This window comes from Argopecten irradians, chromosome 9, assembly GCF_041381155.1.
Source record: "Argopecten irradians isolate NY chromosome 9, Ai_NY, whole genome shotgun sequence".
Classification (NCBI taxonomy): Eukaryota; Metazoa; Mollusca; class Bivalvia; order Pectinida; family Pectinidae; genus Argopecten; species Argopecten irradians.
The window spans coordinates 3,679,213-3,704,327 of NC_091142.1; the positions used below are offsets into that span (position 1 = coordinate 3,679,213).

Consider the following 25,115-nt stretch of genomic DNA (forward strand, 5'->3'; position numbering starts at 1 on the left):
TTAGTCTAGGGGTCTGTTTCCTCAGTATGTCAGCAAGGGTAAGTTTTCCTGATATTAACGCTGATGCCTCAGAATGATTGTCTTCGTTTATAAAAATGAGTGAAATGCCGCAGTCTCCCAAAACACGCACCTCGCACAACATACACGCAACACAACGCATATATGTAAGGCCGTCCTTACATGACCATATCTGTTAATAGGACGTTATACATGGGAGGCCGTCCTTACATGGCCATATCTGTTAATAGGACGTTAATTAATCAAACAAATAAACAAACAAACCAAACAAACAAACAAACAAACAAACAAACAAACGAAATACTGACATAACTGATATGTATAGTTTGGTTTCTTTAGGATATAAACATATTTTGTTCGATGTTTAATACGTTGGTGTCTTATCTTATCACATGTGATGTTTATGCTCTACTACGAATCAAAATGACTTACATTAATTGATAATTTTCTTGTTATTTATTTTAGTAGTAAAAAACAATATTGTAATGATGATTTGACGACTTGAACATTTTGTTATCTTCATGCTTAGGTGACTGTTACACCCGGAGTTGGTGCCACTGTCTGGGGTACAGCAGGTCTTAATTTGGGGTTTGCTAGAGGAGGTATAAAGCTTGTCGGCTATCTGTTGGAAACGAAATTTCCTATCACTGGCAGTATAGGATTCAGCAAGTTTCCGCTTGATGTAACATGAGTAACGAAAATTAATAGATAATCGAACAAAATAAATTTGTTTGTAGGGAAATTGATATCTGTTATTCAATTCTTACAAAAGGATCTCTTTAGAATTTCATTGGAAATTGCAAACGAGTCAATATCAATGCAACCAAATGTTATATGTTAAGCATTAGTTGAGTGAATTCTTGAGATACTATTGCAAGAAAGAAAAATCGAAAGCTCGCAGGAACATGTATGATTGTCAAATCAAATATAATCACTAAATGTTATATCAGGGGTTTTTCCATCATGAATGGTTCAATTAATGATCAATTTCAAACGAGAAAAGATGTTCTTATTGATTATAGACTTTCGCGAAATTTACAGCTAGATTTCCTCACGTTTTTATCTCACAAAATAGTATCCATTAAGACAAATCATTATCGCACTCTAATGAATGTCTGTTTTACGTCGTACCCCGCATTCTTTGAATTTCAATTCTCAATTCTGCACAGAATTGAATAGTAAAAATTGAATAATGGATTTCAGTTTGTAATCGAATATCATAACCGATAATGGCATATTGTACATACTCGTAAATATATTTCACGAACTTTCTGTTTTCAATATAGGCTAACTGTTGATCACTTTAATATGTAATTTCATTTTCATTTTTAAAAGAGCAAAGATGGACCTTGTTCTTGTGCCCCTGAAGCTGGATCTACGAGGTTTCGCTGAATTATTTCTTTTATTCAAGACAGTTACGGTATTTGATAAGAGTATATGGTCATACACAACTCCTACGATTAACTATAATATCTTTACGACACCAATGATAGGCGAGGATTCATCCCCACCAGAATTTCCCCCGAACACTGTAGGCTCCAGAAAACGGCGTGAAGGTCCTCGGGGATGTTTGCTAGAGCAAGTTAAAAACAGAAGTCCACTTGACGCTGCCTTTAAACTAGAAGTTTCAGCATTGGATGAAACAAGTAAAGTAACATTATTATATGCTATCGGAACACAACATGGTGGAACAAATGTGGTAGACTGGACAGAAATGGGTGGCGCATCTCTTCTAGTACCTACCAACGACTTACCGAGTGGTATACCTCTATACTTCACAGTGAAGGCTAGGAACACACAAGGACTGGAAGCCTTCTCCTACTGTATGTTACCAACATATGATACAACTATTCCCGATGGTAGAGTGGACCCATCGTATAAATTCTCGAGTCATCCCAACAAAATCAGCGGAACAGTGGTGACATTCGATGATAGCACATTGGTGCCTTCACATGAAAAGGCTCTTGGCTTTAGTTCCGGTCAATATGGCAGCGAGTTCTTGTCCTGGAATTCTCTTGATATTGACAAGACAACCGTCCGAGATGGCGTTAATGACGAACTTAAACATTTCGGAGTCCCTCGGGATGGTAAACTCACGGCTCCAAATTTCAAAACAGCTAAAGCCAGGTCAGCAGTAGATTGTGCTAAACTCTGTTTGGAATATTCAATTAAGTGCGTTTCGTTTGATTATGAGTACCATTCCGAAGTATGCGACATGCATGAAGTTGTAGAGGGACCACGGGCTTCACTGCGTCTCAGTGGGACATATAAGAATTACGAAAGACTTGGCGTAGGTCATAGTTCATATGTTCTGTATGATAATTTAGATCTGGCTCACGCTACAGCTTATTATATCAACGCTAAGATCACCAATACAATGGGATACACGGGTTACCTGTCATCGTTAGGTACCACCGTAGACTTTACGCCTCCGTTCACAGGTCCTTTGGGACCAGACGCCAAAGTGACAATGCGTGCCAGTGGGTGTTCAGCAGCTCCTACTCAGAGATGTGTGGAGGTCACATGGAATGAAAACCACAGGTAAGGCGAAATTTCTGTTTTTTTCTTTATATGGTGATAAGATTGACAAGAATTTCTCGTTTCTCGTTTGATCTGTGTTTGGATAACATTTCGCAACAGTGTGTTAGTTATTACGTTTCAATACAAACCTTATCAATGTTATGCTTCTGTAAAACATACTCTGATAATGTAAACAGCCATTGCGACGATTAAGATATATCTAATCAATTATCTTATGGCAAATATTAATCACCGATACAATCTTACGAAAAGCACCTTAAAAGCATTAATCATTTGCATAGCATCGTATCTCTCAAATTGATATATATATCTATAAAGTTGATGCTAAATCATTTTTGCATTCTTCAAGGATGGTATTTGATGACGAGGAATCTCGAACTGTATTCAACGGCCATAAACCTCTAGAGGACGAGAAATATACAATCAACAACCACTTGGCTTCAGGTACAGTAAACTTTTGATATTTTAATCACGAATTGTAATTTTTGAACTTCTATAAATAGTAAACATATCAGCCTCAGTTTGAGCATCCTTCCAAACCATGAATAAACATCAGGATTACGATTGTCAATTAAATTGCATTATTGTCAAGGGGAAATTTGTCAAATGTTTTCTAGTTTGAATGTTTGTAATTTGTATATTAACAGCGAACTTTGACGGTTTCCATGACGACGAGAGTGGGATTTGGGGCTATACCTGGATGGTAGGGAAGTCAATGTGTACACAGAATGTCGTTGGGGAAGCGGATCCACACAAACATCACTCTAGTGAGAAGTACTGGACACACAGCGGTTATCAAAAGGACCTTCACCTCCAAGATGGCCAATACTACACCGCTGTTAGAGCTCTGAACACCATCGTCTTTGGCGGAGCTCTCGTGACCACAGTCTGCCATAGTACACCTTTCACGGTAGACACAACCCCGCCAATATTCACAAAAGTCCTTGATATTTTCTATGACGAAGATTTCGACCTCCTTGCAGTTTATTTTAATGCTTCCGATCCACTTTCTCAGCTAGCGAGAGTTGACTTTGGACTTGGCAAAACAAAGCATGACGTCACTATTCGAGGGTATGAATTACAGACTTACATTACGAGAGATGAGCCGTACGTGGCCATTGAGCACCTCGGACTTGGTCATGGGGTCCCAGCATGGTTACGTCTCAGAGCAGTCAACAATGGTCAGTTTCATACCAATTTCTTATGTCATTTTCTGTCTCATAATCAAATACATATAAATAGGGAGAAATGGATGGTTATTAGATGAAATATATACCGGGATTTATTAAATGTTTAAACTTCCTCTCTAAATTTTGATGATACGTTTGATCAAGGCCACATATGTATCGGAGTTTTTTGTTTTACCCATTATTTTTATAATACATTTTAGAACCGCGAGCGATTTATAGAAATGCAAAAGTTGTAGTGTCGTTTTTTTGCTTGTAACTTCCTTACTGAAAATTGAATAGTTTCGACATAAATTTTTTGCAAAGTATATTACACTACTAAAATGAAAAAAAACCCACGAATACAAGAATGAATATATAATTTTATGTTTTGTTAGATTATTTTATATATTCTCTAGTTGATCTGAATACCGCTCGACATGGGGACGAACAGATACTAATTGACTTGACCCCGCCCAATGTGGGAGTCGTCCTTGATGGTGACAAACTCGACACAGATATCGACTATCAGTGGGATACGTCCATCATGTGTGCAGAGTGGGTGAAGTTCTATGACGAAGAGTCCGGTATAAGGGAGTGAGTACTTAACTCAAATGCATTTAGTTATATAATTTCAATATTGCTTATCATCTAAGACAAGTTCGAAATTGTATTTAATCACAAGAAATTCACATTGGCCGATGCAATTTTAGACCCAATATTTTGTTCGTGTCAACTTAGTTAATATAGTAAAACTGATAGTATCAGACTTCTGAAAATTAAAAAGGAAATTAAATCTTGATCATTTGAAAAGATAAGCATTGCTACCACACGGTGCAATTTCCAGATATGTAATATATATGGAACATATGAGGATATATGCCGTAAAAAAGTCACAGCTTCATCAACCTGTACATCGCAGATAACTTAATATATCATCTAATTGGAGTTAACATATAGGGAAATCCGTCTTGGCGTGCCCCTCTGTATAACGATCACCTGCTTAATTAGACCAATTTATCGAGGTTCAAAATGACCAATTCAACATTGGTTGACCTACGTATAAAAACCTCGTGATTACAAGAACCTTTTTGTCTTTACAGGTGTTTCTTTGATGTTTAAATGTATATTAAGAATATATCTTAAAACAACTTTATTTTGTTTTATTATTGTCGTCGTTAAATAACTTGTCATAGAGAACACATGGATATATTCGCAAATACATCAAGTCAGGAGCTTACGGACAATTTTACATTCATATATCAGCTTCGTACAAATATTCGCAATTCAGTTGAATACCGTTTCAACTATTTCGTGAAATACCGCGAAAATTAGTATTTTGAGAAAATAAATTGGTATACATAATGCTGTAGTAATTAAAATCCATACTTAAAATGTTACAAAATTATAAAAGGTAAATATTTTCTTTAACATGTAGCTTTATATGGGGCGTCGGTACATCACCAGGCGAAGACAACATAGTCACTTTCCACAATCTTACCCACCATTTCAAGCGATCGTGTGTACAGGACCTTACTATGATACACAACACAACATACTATTCCACTGTAAAAGCGTACAACGCGGCTCTCAACTCGAAAGGTGTCAGCGCCACGTCGGATGGAGGTGAGTGAGCTAGCCCCGCTAACTCTTATATTACTTATAAGTACCATCCATGTCATATTTTTATAACGTGTAGAAGTTATGATAATATACCAGTGCAAGGTAAACAGCGATTCAGATATCGAGCTTTATGACTTGACTACAGCTTAGTATATCTATCTAACTTTTAAATTATTGTTGTAGTTAATATGAATATAGTAGATATATTATCTGTCTAACGACCATTGTTTCTAGACATGGCAACATTTATAGAATAGCTTGATATATAATAAAAACTACAGCAACACCTATTACTATTTCACTGGTGTTGTGTAAGACTAAATGTCGTATATAAATTTTTAAAAATCTCAAATCAAAATTGTTTTATTAGCATTGAAATCATTTAATGCAACGATGGTATGTCATAATAAGGCCCAAATCTCTATTTGACTGCTTGCTCGTTTTGTTTTCTCCTTGAAATCCGCCATAAGCAGCACACGCTGATTAAGGCCACTTACACATATATTATTTAAGGAATATACGTTCTTACCTATGATGTATAATGAATACGTAATGACGTCCAGTCCGAGCTGGGTGTCGAAAACGTAACCTAAAGTCTCGTCCACATAAAATATCTAGCAAAATATTATTTTATCAGAATATGAAATCTATCATTAGCAGTTACTCGTATAAGACATTACATTATACTAGTCATTCATGGAAGAATATAGTATTTGATATATTTCGTGATACTTGCAGAAACCCAAGTATTAATTTACTTATGCATGGATTTGTGTGATATTGAATTTCAGTACTTATTGATACTACACATCCACTAACTGGCGTTGTGTTCGACGGATCAAACACAGGGAGCAACATCGCTTTCTCGTCTGAAAGAGCTACAAAATCTTGCAATTGGGATAATTTCACCGACCCCGAAAGCCACATCTCCAAATATGATGTTTCCCTATTCATCAATAGTAAGCATATCCAGACGTTTGGGGTGGGAGACCTGACTCAATTTACAGAAAGGTCAATCTCCCTGAGTCACCGCGATGAGGTAGAGTTCGTGATAGCTGCTGAGAATGGGGCGGGGCTTACGGCGGAAGTGACATCTGACGGATTCATTGTTGATCATACAACACCAATCATGCACTACCTCCATGACACAGAGACAGGAAACCGCTACCAAAGTTTTAACGACCACCTAGATGTATCCTGGTTATTTGAAGACGATGATTCCGGGATCAAAGAATACAGATATTTCGTCAACAGACAACATCAAGGCAGCAAACATAAAGCGTGGCCTAAAAGTACACCGTACATGACAACAGACCCGGATCTGAACGACGGTCCGGTGAAATTGAACATTGATGGGATAATTCTAATAGATGGTGCAAAATACTCACTTGTTGTGAAAGCTATAAACCACGCTCTTTTGTCCACCTCCCACGAGTCATTTGGGGTCATTGTTGATGGAACAGCTCCAATACTCACAAAGGTATAATTATATATTGTATGTTTCATTTTTAAATAATTATTATAATAAATCTTAAAATTACACAAGATCCTACGATTTGTAACCATTTGGAAATTCTGTATAATTATTTACTTTGGTAATATTAATTTGTTTTCTTCAAAATTGCTCATTTACATTATTTTAATATATTTTTTTTATATCTCAAAAAAACCCATGAAATGTACCTACATAAAGATGTGTTGAAACACTTAAGGATTAACCTCTTACCTGGTTTAGTGTGTGAGGTGATAAACCCAATAGAGCAGCCGGTAAATTTCGTAAACGAAAACATTATATTTACAATATTGTCTTTGAACAATAAAATCAACAAAAACGTCAGATACAATACCATGTGTTATATACAACAGCCATTCAGAAAAAACCCAAAAAGATCACGTCGTTGACTGACAGCTCTATCCCGCCCTTTTTCTCCATGGCATCACAAAAATGTCGATACAGAAACAGTGGCAATTGTAAATATATTAATATAAAATGAAATAAATAAATACATGCATCAAAGAGAAATAATTTTCATGCAACAGTTATGTTTTTCCTTTTCAATAGGTACATATAGGACTTCCAATGGAGGACGAGGAACTTGACGACTTAAACAGAGTGTTACATGTTGATCCTAACTTTTTAACATTAAATTGGGTGGGACAGGATCCAGAAAGCGGAATCAGCAACGTGTATGTAGGAATCGGCACATCCCCTGGAGATTTATCAGCCACTGGAGACTTTATAGAGTACGAAGGAGACGAAATGATTATAACAGTTTCCAACCTTGAACTTGAAACGTTTTCTGAATCAACTGTAGAATACTATGTTTCTGTGAAAGTAACCAACGGCGCTGGATTGGAATCCGACGTAGTTTCCTCTAAACCAATTGTGGTACTCAAGGCAAACGTGCCGGGACAAATATGTGATGGCAGAAAACAATCTGTCGACGACGACTATACTATCGACCGGGCTTCCTTAGCCGTGACATTTGCTGGATTTGAAAGTGAAGCGTGTGACATCAGGAAGTATGAATGGGCAATTGGTTCTGATGCCTACAAATCTGATGTATTACCTTACACTGGGTACGGACTGATGGTTCACAACTCGTCACACGGACAAGCTCAGATTCATATGGATTTTACAGAAGGGGATACCTACTTTGTCACCGTAAGAGCTCTGCCAGGTTACAGCTGCCACGAGGAATACATAGTATCTACATCAGACGGCATCAAACTCGACACTTCGGCTCCGGAAATCAACTACATCGGGCCTGAAGTAGACGATACACATTATATACATTATCGAGATGTGTTTTACCAAACTAATAAGGATTATCTTAATCTCGTGTGGAATGTTTCTGATGACTCTGCTGTTAATACTATGTCTATTTCTGCCGGTAGCCTCCCGTACCTGACAGATGTGAAAGAAACCGAGGAAGTTGAGACTTTACAAACCCCAGCCGATTTCCTTTCTCCTGAATCTGGTGTAGCAGCATTTTTGGCCTTAGGATTAAAAGATCCCGCTGGTAATGTCAAAGTAATGAGCACTGATCCAGTAATAGCCGATCTATCACCGCCTATGATTCGTTCTCTGGAATGTTCTGAAGCAATCTCTGTGGAAAGGTCCGTGGTTGCATGTTCATGGGAATTCGTCGTCGAAGAAGAGAGTGTCGTGAAATCGCTGACAGTTCATTTCTTTTCCTCACTCAACAAGGTACCCATCCGGCGGGATATACCGCATGGTAGACGCAACATAGCTGTCGATGTGGCTGTATTCCTTGGTGAAACAACCGTTAAGGAAGTATCGGTGCAGCTGACAGTTTCCAATGTCTTACATCAAAACACGACCTATGTTCGAGCTGTTACCGTAGATGATACCCCTCCGTCCGCTGCGAGCGTCAAAGTCGTAACGAAAATGTCCCGGGAAGAAATCACTGTTCACCAAAGATGTCAAATACCTCAGACATATGTAGAAGTTTGGGTGGAGAACGTCGCGGACGAAGAAACTGAAATCGAAATGTAAGTATACATATTCGATATTACGTTGTATGAATGTATGCAAACTTCTCATTGTTAAAATCTTGGTCTTTTGCTTTTAGTGGTCTATTGTGTTTCATTGTCCACATTTAACACTTAGCTAATGAGTAAATTAAACAAATAAATGGTTTCAGTAGGAGGTATTATAGATATACTGTTACATAATCCTAATTCAAATAGTAGTTAAAAAACGTGTCAAATTCCATTGCGTAATATCAATCATGTAGTTGACAGGATTGAAATAGATTTTGGTTTTCATTCCCTTTAAGGATTTTCATAGCTATTTTACACACAAAACATCCGATTTTTTATAAATAGGGTGGAAGTAGCACTTGGTTCCAAGCCTGGGCAAACTGATATCAGCCGTTATAAAGAAATCCCTCAAACGGGTAAAATATTCTTTGGGAACCTAGACATTGGTCATGGGGACATGTTTTATGCGACAGCAAGAGTAACAAATAGAGGCGGTCTGTCCAAAATGTTCTACTCGGACAGTGTAACGGTCAGTTCTCGACCAAAGCTGACCGTTGGCGATGGAGGCCCGGAAGAGGACGAAGATTACCAAAGTAGTCTTAACACAATCCGTGGATTCTGGCGCTTCTCTGATACCTGTCCTATAGAAATGGTACAGTGGAAAATCGAGGATCTCTTAGGAAACGTAATCAAAGACTACGAAGATGTTGTTGAGAACGCACAGACATTTTATAGTGACGAATTCAGTCTAAAAAAGGAGTTCACTTACTTTAATATTATAAAAGTAAGGGACGCTTTAAATCGAACATTCACGTCGGTGTCCGACGGTGTCACTGTCCGTATCCAGCCACCCGACCCAGGCGACGTCCGCGATGGCCTAGAAGGGGACATCAGCTACCAGCAGAGCGTCCTGGAATTATCTGCTAACTGGGACACTTTTGGGGACGACACGGGCGATCCTACACAAACAGTCACATACTATGAGGTATCATTAGGTGATGATCATCGCTACGACAAAACCAGGTCAAATGTCCACTTTTATGTTAACGTAGGGTTAAACACATCTTATACGTTCCGTAATCTGAACCTGACAGCCAAGAGCGTGACATATTATGTAACAGTTAGAGCTACGAGTATTGCTGGAAGTCAAGAAGAAGCAACTTCAAATGGCGTTAAGGCCGGCTTTAACGACCAAATAGTTCCTGGTTCGATCGAAACACCAGATGTGCAGCCGGACGTATCAAAAATTATAGTATCGTGGACGGAATTTCAATCCGATATTGGAATTCGGCGATACTTCATCGGAGTATCCAGCAACAGTTCCTTATTTAACTTTAGTAGTGAAAATAAAACGTCGGCATGTGATACAATGTATAAATCATTTGAACAGTTTAACGAGAAGCCATTGACTTCGTATGGACTAGATACTCTTGTGGAGATACAAAAACTCCACCTGGTGCATGGTCATTCCTATTACGTCACAGTTGTAGCTGAGAACGAGGCCGATATGTGTCAGTCTGTGACGTCATCAGCTATTTTGGTGGACACCACTCCTCCTGATTTCACGGCTATAGAACTACAAATCGGAAATGTGATAGACGATAGAAATGATGACTTATTTGTCGCTGATTTTGATAAACTTGATGTCTCATGGAGAAACTTTACAGAATCTGAAAGCAGTATCGCATCCTTTGAAGTAACGCTATATCAAATGGCAAATTGTGATTCGAAAACCGTCTCTGCTGAATTCAAGATTGATTCAGTTTCAGTGACAGGGGATACTAAAGCCACAATGTATCGGTTATCGTTATTGCCTAACACATTTTATTTCGTGCATTTGACCGCACTCAACACGGCAGGTCTTAGTTCTTCGATCAGCAGTTCTAGGTTCCGAGTGGATACATCCGGCCCTCTAAATGGTGATGTGAAGATAGCTCCAGATTGGTCTTCAACATCTATGTTTCAATCTTCGAAAGAAACAATAACATCATGGATCGCTATTGCAAGAACGCAAGAGGAATTCCTTTGTCCGAATCAAAGAATAACCTTTCCCTTCCGTATGTCAAGTGATATTACATGGGAAAAGATGACGGAACCATACAGTCAAGAATTCGTCGACTTTACTGAAGCTAAAGCCATCCTTACAATAGGTTATAATACGGCCCAGACCAAATTCATCAAAAGTGGAATGGAGAGTACTGAGTTTCCTCTAATACCCGGCAACTACACAGTATCATTAAAAGCAGCAAGAGGAGATAATATCATATCAATAATTTCCTTTGGATCGGAATCTCAGCTCTTCCCAACCAATTATACTCCACCATACAGAACAAACATCGACGAAGTGAGCTTCAATATGACGATAGCAGATGATTCCGAAGATGAATCTAACTATTCTACAACTCAGCAACCCACGACGACATCCACACAAAAGCCCTCGACGTTTAGGACTACTACTTTTGCAGACAGGAATTTCACTGATACCGTCTACGGCGAACTTCCTAATCCTGAACGGTTCGGGTTCGGCTTAAGTATTATGGGGACACAACAACAAAATGGAAGTGATATATGGGATGCTATGTTTTGGGTCGTTGGCCGATACAAAAGTTTTGAAGAATGGATCACATTAGATGCAGATCCATATGAATCGGAGGAAACTGTTACATTTGTGTTGGAATCAGAATCTTCGCGTGGAGAGGAAAAACACAATATAAAGCTATATATCAATGGAGTCATAAAGGCGATTGCAAATGGAATCGATTTTGGTGAAAGATTGAAGACTTTTGTTAACACGATAAATGCCAATGACTATGAACCAGGAATAGAAGATATATTCGACCCCTTTCGATCTGAGGTAGTACTTGTTAAGATTCTTATTCCAACCGATGCCAGGAAACCCTGTTTGCACGGAACCGGGTTTTACGACGGAGAGAGTAGCATAAAGGAAATATGGGTAGGAGTAACTGACAATGAAAATTCAACAGATAGTGTATCCACTATGCGGCTGTATCAGACAATGTGCTTGCCTTGTGAACATGATTGTCTCGAACAGTGTTCAAAAACATGTCTACCTGGTGACTTTGATCTCATGAAAATTGAAATCGAGAACCTGGATTTACTGCCTACAATAGCTTCTCCAGGAAATGGGTCTGAATACGAATATGAAATTACGGAGACACATACATATTACGTTAATATCAAGACTGTGAATTTCGCCGGAAAGGAATCTGTATCAAGATCCAACGGTATTATGGTAGATACTACACCGGCAATATGTGAATATGTGAGATGTTTGGATCCCCTGAACAGCATGGACGAGCCTACGGAGTATATAGGATCCAATAACACTGTAGCCGCCTACTGGTCCTGTATAGATCCTGAGAGTGAGGTGTACTCCTACTCTATCGGCATTGGAACTTCTGAAAATAACACCGATGTATACGATATGACTGACGTTGGCTTGGCAACCAATGGTCAAATCTACCTAGATAATGAAAAGAGCTTCAACCATGGCGATATATACTACTTCAATGTCTGGGCTTATAATGCTGCAGGAACGACGGGACAATTCTCTTGTAAGTTCAATGTCGAGTTGTATCCTCCAAATGTTGAAAATGTGGCTTCGGAATCTTTATTCGAATATCATGCTACTGATGTAGATGGCCTTCCCATTAAAAATGTGTCATTCACAGAATTAGAGGACAGTTTCGGCGTGGCTTGGAGTGGTGAAAACAATATCGCCGATGTGTACGGTAAGAATAAAAATGTCAGTTTCATATTCATTGCGTTGTGAAATAATCTAAATCAATGCACTACTACTTGCTACAGCATACATCGTAAAAAATGAAATGATTTTTTGTCGATAGTATTCTGCCTTTGGAATTTTCTTATTACTCATTGGCATTGAAATATGATAATATATTTACATGTGCTCCGATATAGTCAATAGGACGGGAGTTGCGTTCAAATTAGCGTAATCGCAATGACATATGAATACAAACCCAAAGCGGGATCGGACTACTTCTAGTTCACGCTTCGGTAAGATTTGCGTCATATGATAATGTAGATAGAGAGTTGTTATAAACATTGAAACGGTAATAAACAACAAATGAATCGCTGGTTGGGGTTACAGGAATGTTCGGGGAATTCCATCGTCACGTCAGTATGTGTGTACGGTCACTCTTCTCAGATAAATATAACAGACCCTATCCAAAACAGTATCATCAGCTTTATCCTCTGTCTTTGCAAAACAGACCTACAAAACCTTGCAAACACTTATTTATTCTCCTTTCAATAAGATTAAATTCATAACAATGACGAATTTATTCTATATCGCGTTCTCACACCGAAACATACATGGCAAACATTCAGCAGCTCAACGGTCATACCATCAATTGGCTATATCACAGTGACTCTCCAGGGCTGAAAATCAAATATGGCAACTCCATTTCATACCGCTTCACTACCCTGACAACGATACATACCGGTAGTCGTTCAGCCTCGGTTATCTCAAGTTTTATTCGAAATGGACATTATTGATACAATTGAAAAAAAAATTTGAAAATAATTGAAAAGTGTCATTATTATATTTCAAATCAAAATGCAGCTAAACGTTCAACATTCGGAAGTATATCTTCGGCCATCCTGACTACCGTAGTTACCCAGCTTAGCAACCAACATAGTTTTAAACTTGATCACGGCCACGTAACAATATCCTTATTTATGTAAATATATAGATTGAACAGTGGTTTGATTGCGTTAAAGGTGATATGAACGCAACTGGTTACATACATACTCAACATGTAGCCAGCGCTACATTGAATATGTCTGTATCCCATTGCGTTTTTTACCACCTTTAACACAATCAAAACACTGTTCAGTCTCTATATGCTTTATTCAGAAAAAAATTGTCTAAATACTTATTTCGATATTGTGACTCGGATTTACATACATAAAATATCTTCTCATTCATATATTTATTTATTGTACAGAGTGGAGTATTGGAACAACTGAAAACACGTCTGACATTCTACCTATGATCAAGGCTGGAGTATCGAGGACAGGACAAGCAGAAATAATCCATGGTCATTTCTGGTTCAACGGAACAAATATGAACTCAACCGTGTCTAAATTTCGGGACCAGCCGAACAACACAAATGACGGGTCTACTTTCCTACTCGAGCCTGGTCGCTGTCTTCATCACTCACTCGCGGCTGTTGGAAGATCTCATCTGAGAAGTTCAATTCCTATGAAGCCTACATGTATCACTCGTACGTTATAAAATATATCATAATATTTCTGTTGATGGTTATTACCATACGCGATAGAAATATATGTGTTTTTCTTAGTCTGTGCATGATCTTCTGCTTGGACTTTCTTTCCTTACTTATTCTCGTTTCAGTTATTAAATGCGATGAGGCGATTTGTTATTCAGAGTTGAATATTATATATATATTATTTAATATTTTTATGTTAAACACGAATTCCCAGCTTAGTAAGAAACAACCATTTCAATTTAGTATACTATATGTAAAAAAAAAACCTTTCAACCTATACAAACTCTCATTTTCAGGTCCGAACGATTTCCGGATAATGTTAAATGAAAGCGAGGAAATTACTCTAACGATGGCTTCAGATGGAACAATAGCGAAACAGGACCAAAAGTCGACCTTTGATAATACTGTAGTATTCGGGATAAAAGGTTATTAGTATTGATCTTTTTTCATTTTGACACATTATTCTACATAATTAGAAAATTTTTAAAAAAATCATTAAAGTATATGGTTAAATTACAAACATTTTTTGCATTTTAAAAGTATATTTGCTAAGATCTCCTCATCTTCAATGTAGCATTGAAATATATGTTTCTTTTTGGGGGGTATTGACCACCTCATTTATGAACGAAGTTGGTTCCTATAAAAGCGCAGTGCCTTTCCGAAATGGCTAATGATATTTTAAAACTTGAAACATAGATTTCGTAGGAAAACTTGCATTTGTTTGTTGTTGTAACTTTATTTTAGGCCAAAGAATGATATTTTCTAATACTTTTATTGTTTTTAAGAAAGTTTTATCATTTTTTGTTTCGGAAACGGAGTGGTCTTTATTCAAATAAAAATGTATCTGTATTATAGTTCAAGATAGCAAATAAGTGCATAAAATTATTATTTTGAAGTACGTTTAAAGAATGACGTGAAATTAATTCATTTTCATGCATTCATACATTTTATTTTTTTAAAAATCCTTCCTCCGTTTTCCTAGCACATCACAGTGGTATAATGATAGGTTCTCTTTCGACCGATGACGTCACTAAGAATTACGGCACTGATGCGTCAGACGAGTTTTCTCCTGCAATAGTCGACCCTAAAACTACGATGATGTATACATCTAGACTTCTCACAAACAGGTAATTCATTACTCTTATCTATACTGTGTTGTCATGTCACTAGCCTCGATATGTCATCGTTTGGAGAAATCTAAAAGTGTTTTAAAACATGAATTCACATTATGGTACGTTTAACAAGAAATTATCTTAGATGCAATAGTTATCCTATCCTTAATTGTACTATTACATACCACGAAAATGTACGTATGTTATCTCTGAGTGTCATTTAAAGAGACAATTAACAAAACCCTTTTAACCACATAAATCGGTTAAGAAACATGTAATCACAGATCATCTTGCAGTAATATGATTTTTTTATTGGATACTTGGCAAGGTTTTTCGTAATGTCTGTGTCTTTTTTTGATTAAATTAATGTCTTATCAACATCAAGGGTCATGTAAGGACAGCCTCCTCTGTATGCAGTGTATTGCGTGTACGTGTATGTATGTGCGTGGTGCGTGATCAGGGAGACTGCAGTATATTCGTGGTGTCTCCTTGTATAGTGTAAATATCCAACTTGTACATTTGACAATGCAGAAAACGTGAACTTAAGGTGGTGTATTATTGTTTGATATTTGTGTTGGTTTTAAAGGTCAGAACTATTTTTTAGATTACAGGACTACCAAGGACTGTCATTTTTCATTTCTCCAATGCCAGTTATCGAGTCATCCGAACTAGAAATGAAGATTAGTGTTATGATCAACGTGGCTGATTATAATGAAAATACAGTCCCCGCCTTGGCTGTTTGGGACAACCCTACTACTGGTAAATAAACACGGTGTTTCATAGGGCATATCGTGATTCATACACATTATCAATCAGAAATAATTTCATCTATTTCAAATTTAATCTCGCCAATATCAAATACCTATGTTCTATGTAAAATAAATTATTCGTGTTTCATGCAAATTAACAATTTAAAATATTCCCGTCTATTCTAAATCTTACATATATCTTACCAATCGCAACTACTTTTAATTTTGACTTATTTGGAATTCTTGGCATTTCAGAATAATTCTTGAATGATGGTAATATCAACGCTAGTCTATGTTAAGTAGACGTTGTCCGTATGCTAATCAGAAATGTTCTAGCGTTCTCTTTCGTCTTTGTACTGTATATAGACGACTTAGTTGATAAGTAAACGTATGGCCAAACCGATGTTCAACTAAACTCGTTTTCACAGGTGACGGAAAATGGCTCCATGTTCAAGAGGAATGCGACCGTGATAGTATTAATAAACTAAACAACGGCACATATCTGATAACACAGGTACGGTTACACTATTACACACAATCACTATTTCTTGTCTTAGATTTAAAACACTCGATTGCTAGCTAGCTAAAGGTTTTATCAACATCAATGGAATGGAATTGATCCTGTTTGAGCAACAAAATACGCAAAGTAAACAATGTATATTAGCTAATAACAACATCGGAAAAAAACATTGTTGTAGTTTATCTATATGAAAAAATCCATCAGATAAACAAAATATTTCATATCGACATGGAAACACAGTTCGTTACATAGATCAACTTCTGTAATGATTTCGTGATAACCATGGATTAAGCTCTTTAGTTATGTTAACGCTTTAGTAACACGAAATACTTTATTACAGGTATGTTATAAAACACTAGTTGGTAAAGGTAAAGATGATGTTACTAGACAGAAACGTGCTGCTGCCGCGGATACTGCACTAACGTCACCATTCCAGTTTGGTCTATTTAAGATGTACAGCAGGTGCATCAATACCGCGCCCACCATCACGACTGACGACATACATACCGCGGAGGATACTACAATAATTCACCAAATAACTTGGTCTGATCCAGAAAATGACCCAGTGACATTCTCCAGCAAGCAACCATTAGCAGGTCAATTAACAGTCACTGCTGACGGGTTATTGACTTTCATACCACCTCAAGAGTTTTCCGGACAAGTTGATATTGAAATCGAAGCACATGAGACATCACCCTGTAGTAACAGCCATTCAGTGTCAAAGGTCATAAAGGTACACGTGACTGAAGTAGATGACGCACCAGTCTTAGGGTTCCTCTCCCAAGATGATAACTTTACACTGGCGGATCATTTAGAAGCTGGAATTGTTATTTTCCTAGAAGGTAACAATACCGATCACCACATTGGATCTCTGCTGATGGTAGACGCTGATGTAGGGGAGAGCCTGACGTTCGTTAGCCGTGAAATAGTTTCAACTGGAGGACAACTTGTTCAAGAAAATACAGCTGATCCCGTGGTACCAAATAACACATTTACGCCTGTTCAAAGTGCTTCGTATAAACGCACTGAGTTGAGGCTGACCACAGCAACTGATTTTCACGGACATTTACACTATAAAATGATTGGCAGCGACAGAGGTGGTCAAATGACAGCTAGAATAGACTTACATGTGTTCGTTCTTATTTCACCTTGTAACTACGGCAGATGTACACAGGCAGATTACGAGAATGTCCCATGTAATGACAGCGCAAGAGCTGACAGTTATGGCATGTATACATGCACCTGTAATGCTGGGTACCACAAACAATGGTGTGACGAAGAAATCAATGAATGTGCCGGCGACCCCTGTCCTCCTCTTTATGACTGCACTGATCACATCGCCTTCTACACATGTAAGATCAACGCCGGACAACTGACGGCTATAATTCTCTGTTCCAGTATTGTTGTAGCTGGCTTATGCATCTTCGTCTACAGATATCAAAAGCTGAAGAAGTACGCCGTACGCATCAACAGGTAAGATAAAAACACCTTTGTGTTGGTGAGATGGTAAAAAAGAGAAATATTTAAATGTGACTTGCTCGAGTTGCAATTTCATGCACCAAATGCATTTAAATGGCTCTTTCTAACATGTGTCTGAAAAGTACATAGGGCTATCTAAAACGTCAGAACATGATATAGAGTTATACAATAATCGTGCAAGAAGTTTTTTATGTGTTTTTGCCTGAAAAATCAATCATGGTCTAAATGAATACCACGTTCCATTTTCAGTACGTGGAGCTTAGATGAAGAATTGTGGAATAAAGGATCGACCAGTGAGCTCCATCCAAGCATGACGTCCACAAAAGCTATCTTACTTGGCTCAAACCTGTTATCGGAAACAGGGACTGACAATCCTATCGACGTTCAAGACGAGGATCCTCCGCCAGCCAAGGTTCAGATGGATTCGGAACCACGATCAAGGATGCCTCCGGAACATAATGTGGGACCACTGAATCTGGAGTTAGATAAGCATAATCTAGCACCAGGGAGGATGCGGAATCCGTTGGAAATGAAAGACTATCAATCTATGTTTAAACGTCCGGAGGACGGTAACAATGTTGTTAAAATGTCCAACGAGCCTCCGGCTGATGTATATGTATAGGATTTCAAACAAGAATGATGTTGTCCCTATTCCGTTCTTATGTATGTAATCGAATCAAACCATCAAGAATAATTGAAAATATCTAAAAGAAATGATTGAAAAATAAATCAGTATCCAACAAATTATTAAAGTTAACAAGTTCCATTTGATATATAGTATGAGCAACATAATCAAGTTTTCACAGAAAAATAACAATAATAAAATAACACAAATAATTTGATTGTTGAAATCAATCGTTGAATAATAAAAAAAATCTTGCACTTTGACCAAATATTGAGTTTTTATTTGTCACATAATATGCCTGAAAGCCGGTAACAGTGTCCGTGTAATAGTTTGGCATATGTCACTAGTATAAGATGCGACGATAATGAAATAGATAAAATAGGACCTTGGAGCCTTCTGCAATTATACCCACCTTTCACTATGGAAATACGTTGGAAAAATCAAAATACAAAATAGAACACCAGCGACATGACTCGATACTAACTTAATATGGCATTATTTGTACAGACAGAAAATTATATTAAAAAAACAAACACAAAAAACACTGGTTTTATGAACGAATGATATATTTTAGTTTTCGCGTAGAACACTAAACATTGCATATATTTTTTTGTAATTCCAAACGTTATTGGTAATACAATCAAACCTGGATTATAATGAGACCAAAGAAATTACTGCCTCATAAGCAAAGTTCGCTGTATATACACATATTTAATTGCAAACATATTAAAGGGACATTGACGGGAATAAAAATTACTACATTGTAACGATCAATGTCTTGTAGGCGTGTTCGTCATGTTTTACTGTAACTTACACCAAACGTTACTGAAGATAGCGTCGACTGCTGTATCAACGATATCTTTATCATTGTTAGAGGCGTTTTAGTTCTATGTTTTAGGATTTAGTTCTTTTTTAGTAATAAACTAGTCATAAAATTGAAATTAAAAACGGGGACACATTTTTGAGATTCTGATGCTGGTATATCCCAACCATCATTTATATCGCCTAGAGCCACATTAAGTTGATGGAGAGACTCCTATTTTCGGGCAGTAACTGATATCAGTTTAACGTGATATTATATAACAAATAACTAAGGTCATGTAAAACACTTGTCAGGCTTGATAGTAGAATGAAACGGGAGTTTCCGAAGAAAAACCACGGACCAGTGATCAGTATCTGGCAAGTGCCAAATATGGTATTCTAACTCGCAACCCAGTCACAGTTGAAGGATGGAACACGAAGTACTCATCGGCAAATGCTTATCGACATATAACGACTAGCCTTCCAACTATGGGTTTCTTGTTCGAAGTTGCGATGTACTGACAGTAGTTAGGTTAATTTGATTGCATACTCCAGTTTCACCTGTACTTCCTGACTGTTAATAATGCGTGAAACAAAACATGCAAAACACATTTTGTGCACTTTACTTTAATACTGTAAACCAACTTATTTTCGCGGCTATTCAATTTCAAGATTTCATTTCTAACAAACTTTCACAACGATCTAAATTCTCGATCGAAACCATTTTCATACCATTTGATTTCCTCTTCACCAGTATTTGAAACATTTCATCGCGATATTTTTTTCGAAATATACATGAACATTGGTCGCACATGCAAATAAGCCGGTTTACAGTAATTTGTTATAGTGTGAGATAAGTGTAAAGTCTCGGAGATAAAAATGTCAAAACAAGGCGAACCAAACATTGCACGACATTTGATGGGTGCCTTGCTATAAGTTTGTTAATTTCTTGAACAAAACAATACAATCTAGGTGTATTTTATGACTGACATTTTGCCATTTTGCCATGGCCTTAAAAATATTATATAAACTACGAATATAATAAATGTAATAATTTAAGACAATCCCTCCTTATCCAAGTATCACGATGAATGGCATCTTTCTAATAGAGTCCGGAGATTGCCGAGTCTGGCATGGCTTTAGTTCTATGTATATGTCCAAAGGATTCAGGACCAAGCCATGAACCCTCCTCAAAACAAAGCCAGGGTTGACAACTATAAAAGATGCTCTACCGCTGACAATTGGTAAGTTTTCACTATCAAAAACATGAGCAGACGATTTAGTATTTTTCTTCAGTTACAAGAGTTACTTACTTTACACCATTACCACCGTTGAAAAGTTTGAGCTTCTAATTTTACTTCAAGTTAAATTATGAAAAAAGAGTTAATTGCATCCCGAAAAAAAAATTCCGTGGCACTATATCCTATATGTAATAACGTACTGATTGCGTATGCATGCATCAAAGGCAAAATACATTGTTTTTATCTGTAGTCACACCAATTACGACATTGATGATTTACGGCAGTTTACGACTGCCGTAAATTGGTCATCGTCTTTGCCATTTTAACAGTGCAAAATCACGGGCATGGCCAGTCAACCCAGTCTCCAAGATGACGTTTTTAAGGACATTATTGATGACGAAGAGTCAAAAAGAACAAATCAAACAGACGGAAGACTTCTGCAGGCTATAGCTAGTCTTGAAAGCCGACTACAAAGGCTAGAGTTAGCAAATTCGACACAACAAGTCCCGCCACGTGGCCGGCATGATCATGGGGCTCCCCACGTGGGATTCGATCCTAATCTAGATCCCTCCCCCCCAGTTACTACTGACATTCAACGTGAGTATGACAGTATAAGAGACTCTCTCAGTCGTTTTAGATTACCTAACGATTTACGCTTGCTCGACACCAAATCCGGAATAAAAAGAGCTGATCAACCTCACCTGCAAACTCTCACAAAATGTGCCCGCTACACAGAAACTTGTCTAAAACTGTTTTCATCATTCGAAAGTGAGGTTTCACAAAGTGACCTATCCAACTTGTTCACAGTGTTGAGTGCACAAATGAACTTTATGCAGTCCGAATATGCATCCCTAATAGTCAAAGGACAATTTGATCAAAACACCGCTACGCTGTTCAAGTGTTTAGAGAAGAATGCTTCATCCCTCTCTGGAGATAGTCTACAGAACTTAAAAACTGCTGCAGAAATTAGTGCTGCACGCAATCGAGTTTCGAGTGAGCAGTCTTTCCCACGACAGTCGGGCTATTCGCGCGGTCGACACTCGAGAGGCTACCACCGGGGTGGTCGCGGATATTACAATAATTACAACAATCGCGGGTTCAACAACTACAGACAGGACCAGGATCGCGGATTCCCACCAGCATCACAAACCTTCGATAAAGATGACTAACTTTTTCTATCATGGGTTTCCCGGAAACACACCTACCCTCATGGTCAAACATCCAAACATCGGAAACCGTGTTAAATTGGATAAGAGATGGTGTTGTCATTCCATTTGAAAAAGTACCTGAACCCTTTTGTTATACAAATCGCCCATTCTCTGCCAAAGAACAGCATTTTATTCAAAGTGAAATAAAACGGTTAAGATCTGCCGGTGTTATTAAAGAAGACAATTCCGTCCAATATATTTCTCCAATATCATGTGTGCCAAAACGTAATAAGAAACTCCGACTTATATTTGACTTGAGACATATAAACAATCATGTTAGTGCAAAACATTTCCAGTATGAGGATATAAACTATGTTCTTGATCTTGTTCAACCTAATGACAAAATTATCACTGTTGATATCAAAGATGGTTTTTTCCATGTGCCAGTTTCTAATAATTCTCAAAGGTTTCTGGGCTTTTCATTTGAGGGTAAAACTTACAGGTGGTGTCGTTTACCTTTTGGATTGTCTGTAAGCCCATATTTCTTTTGTAAAACCTTGAAACCCATTGTCAATTATTTGAGAGGCACAGGTATAAGGGTCAGTGTGTATGTTGACGATTTCATTCTCTTTGCTGATGAAAGCCTTGTTTGTGAACATAGAGACACTTTATTATCATTACTCGAAAACTTGGGGATATTAATAAACTCAGAAAAATCTGACCTTGATCCTACTTGTTCTAAAGAATATATTGGATATGTTATATCTACTGACAGTGATGATGGTGTTCAACTTAAAATACCAAATAAGCGGATAAATAAACTCCGCCACGACATAGGTGTAGTACTCAAAAAGAAAAATGTGACAGCTCGTGCTTTAGCTCGAATAACCGGACAGTGTATTTCTATGGCCAAGGCCATAATTCCCGCTAAACTTCTTCTACGGAACTTATATACCCTACTTAAACAACGCGTATCTTGGCAGGATGTTTTAACACTAGATAACGGTTGTATATCCGACCTAGAGTGGTGGATGTCAGGATTAAAAACATGGAACGGAAAATCTGTGAAGAAGTCGGCTATAGACCTTCAGTTAACTACCGATGCTTCAACAATCGGGTGGGGCGGTCACATACAGAATATGGAAGCCCAAGGATTGTGGACGCCGGACTTTCTTTGCAAAAATTCAAACTGTCGAGAAATGATGGCCGTTTATCTATCGATGCTGTCATTCCGTTGTCAAATCAAAGACAAGCATGTACAAGTGTTATCGGACAACATTTCCACTGTAGCCAACATAAAGTTTCAGGGCGGTCCCAGTCAGGACCTTACGTGTATAGCAGCCCTAATTTGGAAGGAAGCATTAAGAAACAATGTGACTTTGACAGTAAATTACTTAGCTGGAAAACAGAACTGTCACGCAGACTGGCTATCCAGAAGGATACTTCCATCCGATTGGACTCTAAACAGAGCCATTTTCAAATATTTAGATCGTCTGTGGGGCCCACACACGATCGATCGGTGTGCGTCGATGACAAACGCTCAGGTAACAACTTACAACAGTTGGTTTTACGATCCAACTACGTCGGGGGTAGACTGTCTTGCTCAACAAGACTGGGAGGTACACAACAACTTTATCAATCCTCCATTCTGCCTCATTCCTCAAATAATCAACGTGTTGCGTACTCAACAAGCGGTCGGAACTTTAATAGCGCCGGCGTGGCAATCAAAAATGTGGATACACGACCTGCGAAAAATGTCAATTTGTCCGCCAATCCTACTCAAAAACTCAAATCTTACGTTCTACAACCAAGGAGTGAAACCCGAACCTTTGAAAAACAAAAAATGGAAAATCTACGCCTGGAGAATATCTGGAGCGAAAAGTTAACTTCCTCTGGTTGGTCTGACCGTGCGGCATTTCAGGTGCGTTTTAGTTGGGCTAATAGTACTCTTTCTCAATACAACAGATGTATCAGAAATTTTGAAACCTTTTGTCAGGATAGGAAATGTGTTTTCCCACCTAGTGAGACTTCAGATATTGCTGATTACCTGTGTTATATTTCCGACAAAAGCGATCGACCAGAATCGTCACTCAAAATGCAAATCGCAGCTATCTCGTGTTTATATGACGGTATGCGCCTGCAAAATCCTATGCGATGTGAATCTATACGTAGACTTCAATCGGCTCTAGTAAAATCCGGTACACGACGCCCGGCTACTCGTTCTAGAGTCATGCCTATAACCCCATTCATGGACTATTTTCGTAAAGGCCAAGACAATAGCAAGCTCAACTTGAAAGACTTGAGACTTAAAGTGATTACTCTACTGGCCTTGTATTTCATGACCCGGCCATCAGACATTGCTCCAAGGTCAGAGACTTTTGACCCGGTTACTAATACAATTACCACCAGTGCTTTATTCCGAAACAACTTGAAGTTTCACTCTGATGGTTCTTTAACCGTTACGTTTTTCGGTATCAAGAACGACACTTCTCGCACCGGTTTTGATGTTCGACTTCCACCATCATGTGACGATAAATTGGACCTTGCTAAGGCCTTATCAGTGTATTTAGAACGAACAAAAGAAATGGTACCCCCCGATGGACCAGTACTTGTGTCATTAAGTAAACCTTACACTTGTTTATCACCTCAGACAATTTCCTCGATCTTGATGGACGCTATTACGTTAGTTGGTCTCCGTGGACAAGGATATACCGCCAAATGTTTCCGCCCCACCGGAGCTAACGCGGCAATTCAATCAAACGTCGATCCCGAAACCGCTATGCACATAGGGCGTTGGAAAACTAAGGACGTATTTTATAATCACTATGTTCACTCCATGGCACCATCAGGGTTTGTTGATAACATTGCTCAGTTCAAGGGGTTAAGATATGGTGAATCATAGACTTGTACCAATCTGCAGTGTTCCATAATCAGACATTCATAACACAGACATTCCAGGTTTAACATGCATGTACAGTTTATTCAAATCAGTTGGTTACATTTCTAACCTGTATGTGTCCTACCATGCATTTCTAGTCAGTATGTGTTCTACCATATAAATATTTTTCTAGTCAGTATGTGCCCTACCATATAAATATATTTCTAGTCAGTATGTGTCCTACCGTATACAGCATATTTTCTTTACTCAATCATTTATACTATATTTGAAATAGCTTATCTCGTTTCATTTTCTCTTCATTTAGGCATATCTTTAATAAAATGTTCCAATGTAGTGTGACGTAAGTTTTTATTTCTTTGAAATGGTAAACTGTAGTCACACCAATTACGACATTGATGATTTACGGCAGT

General features: G+C 37.9%; 1 protein-coding gene across 1 annotated transcript; it reads left to right on the plus strand.

Moving 5' to 3' along the window:
* The first annotated feature begins 1,324 nt into the window (after positions 1–1,324).
* On the plus strand, positions 1,325–18,868 carry LOC138331115 (uncharacterized). Its single transcript, XM_069278575.1, has 15 exons — positions 1,325–2,559; positions 2,909–3,003; positions 3,207–3,740; positions 4,145–4,322; positions 5,164–5,351; positions 6,140–6,828; positions 7,411–8,864; positions 9,201–12,607; positions 13,847–14,125; positions 14,428–14,556; positions 15,114–15,258; positions 15,848–16,002; positions 16,421–16,506; positions 16,853–17,985; positions 18,241–18,868. Exons 1-15 carry the CDS (start codon positions 1,361–1,363, stop codon positions 18,611–18,613), a joined length of 10,044 nt encoding a protein of 3,347 aa, XP_069134676.1. The 5' UTR covers positions 1,325–1,360; the 3' UTR covers positions 18,614–18,868.
* Positions 18,869–25,115: the final 6,247 nt, after the last annotated feature.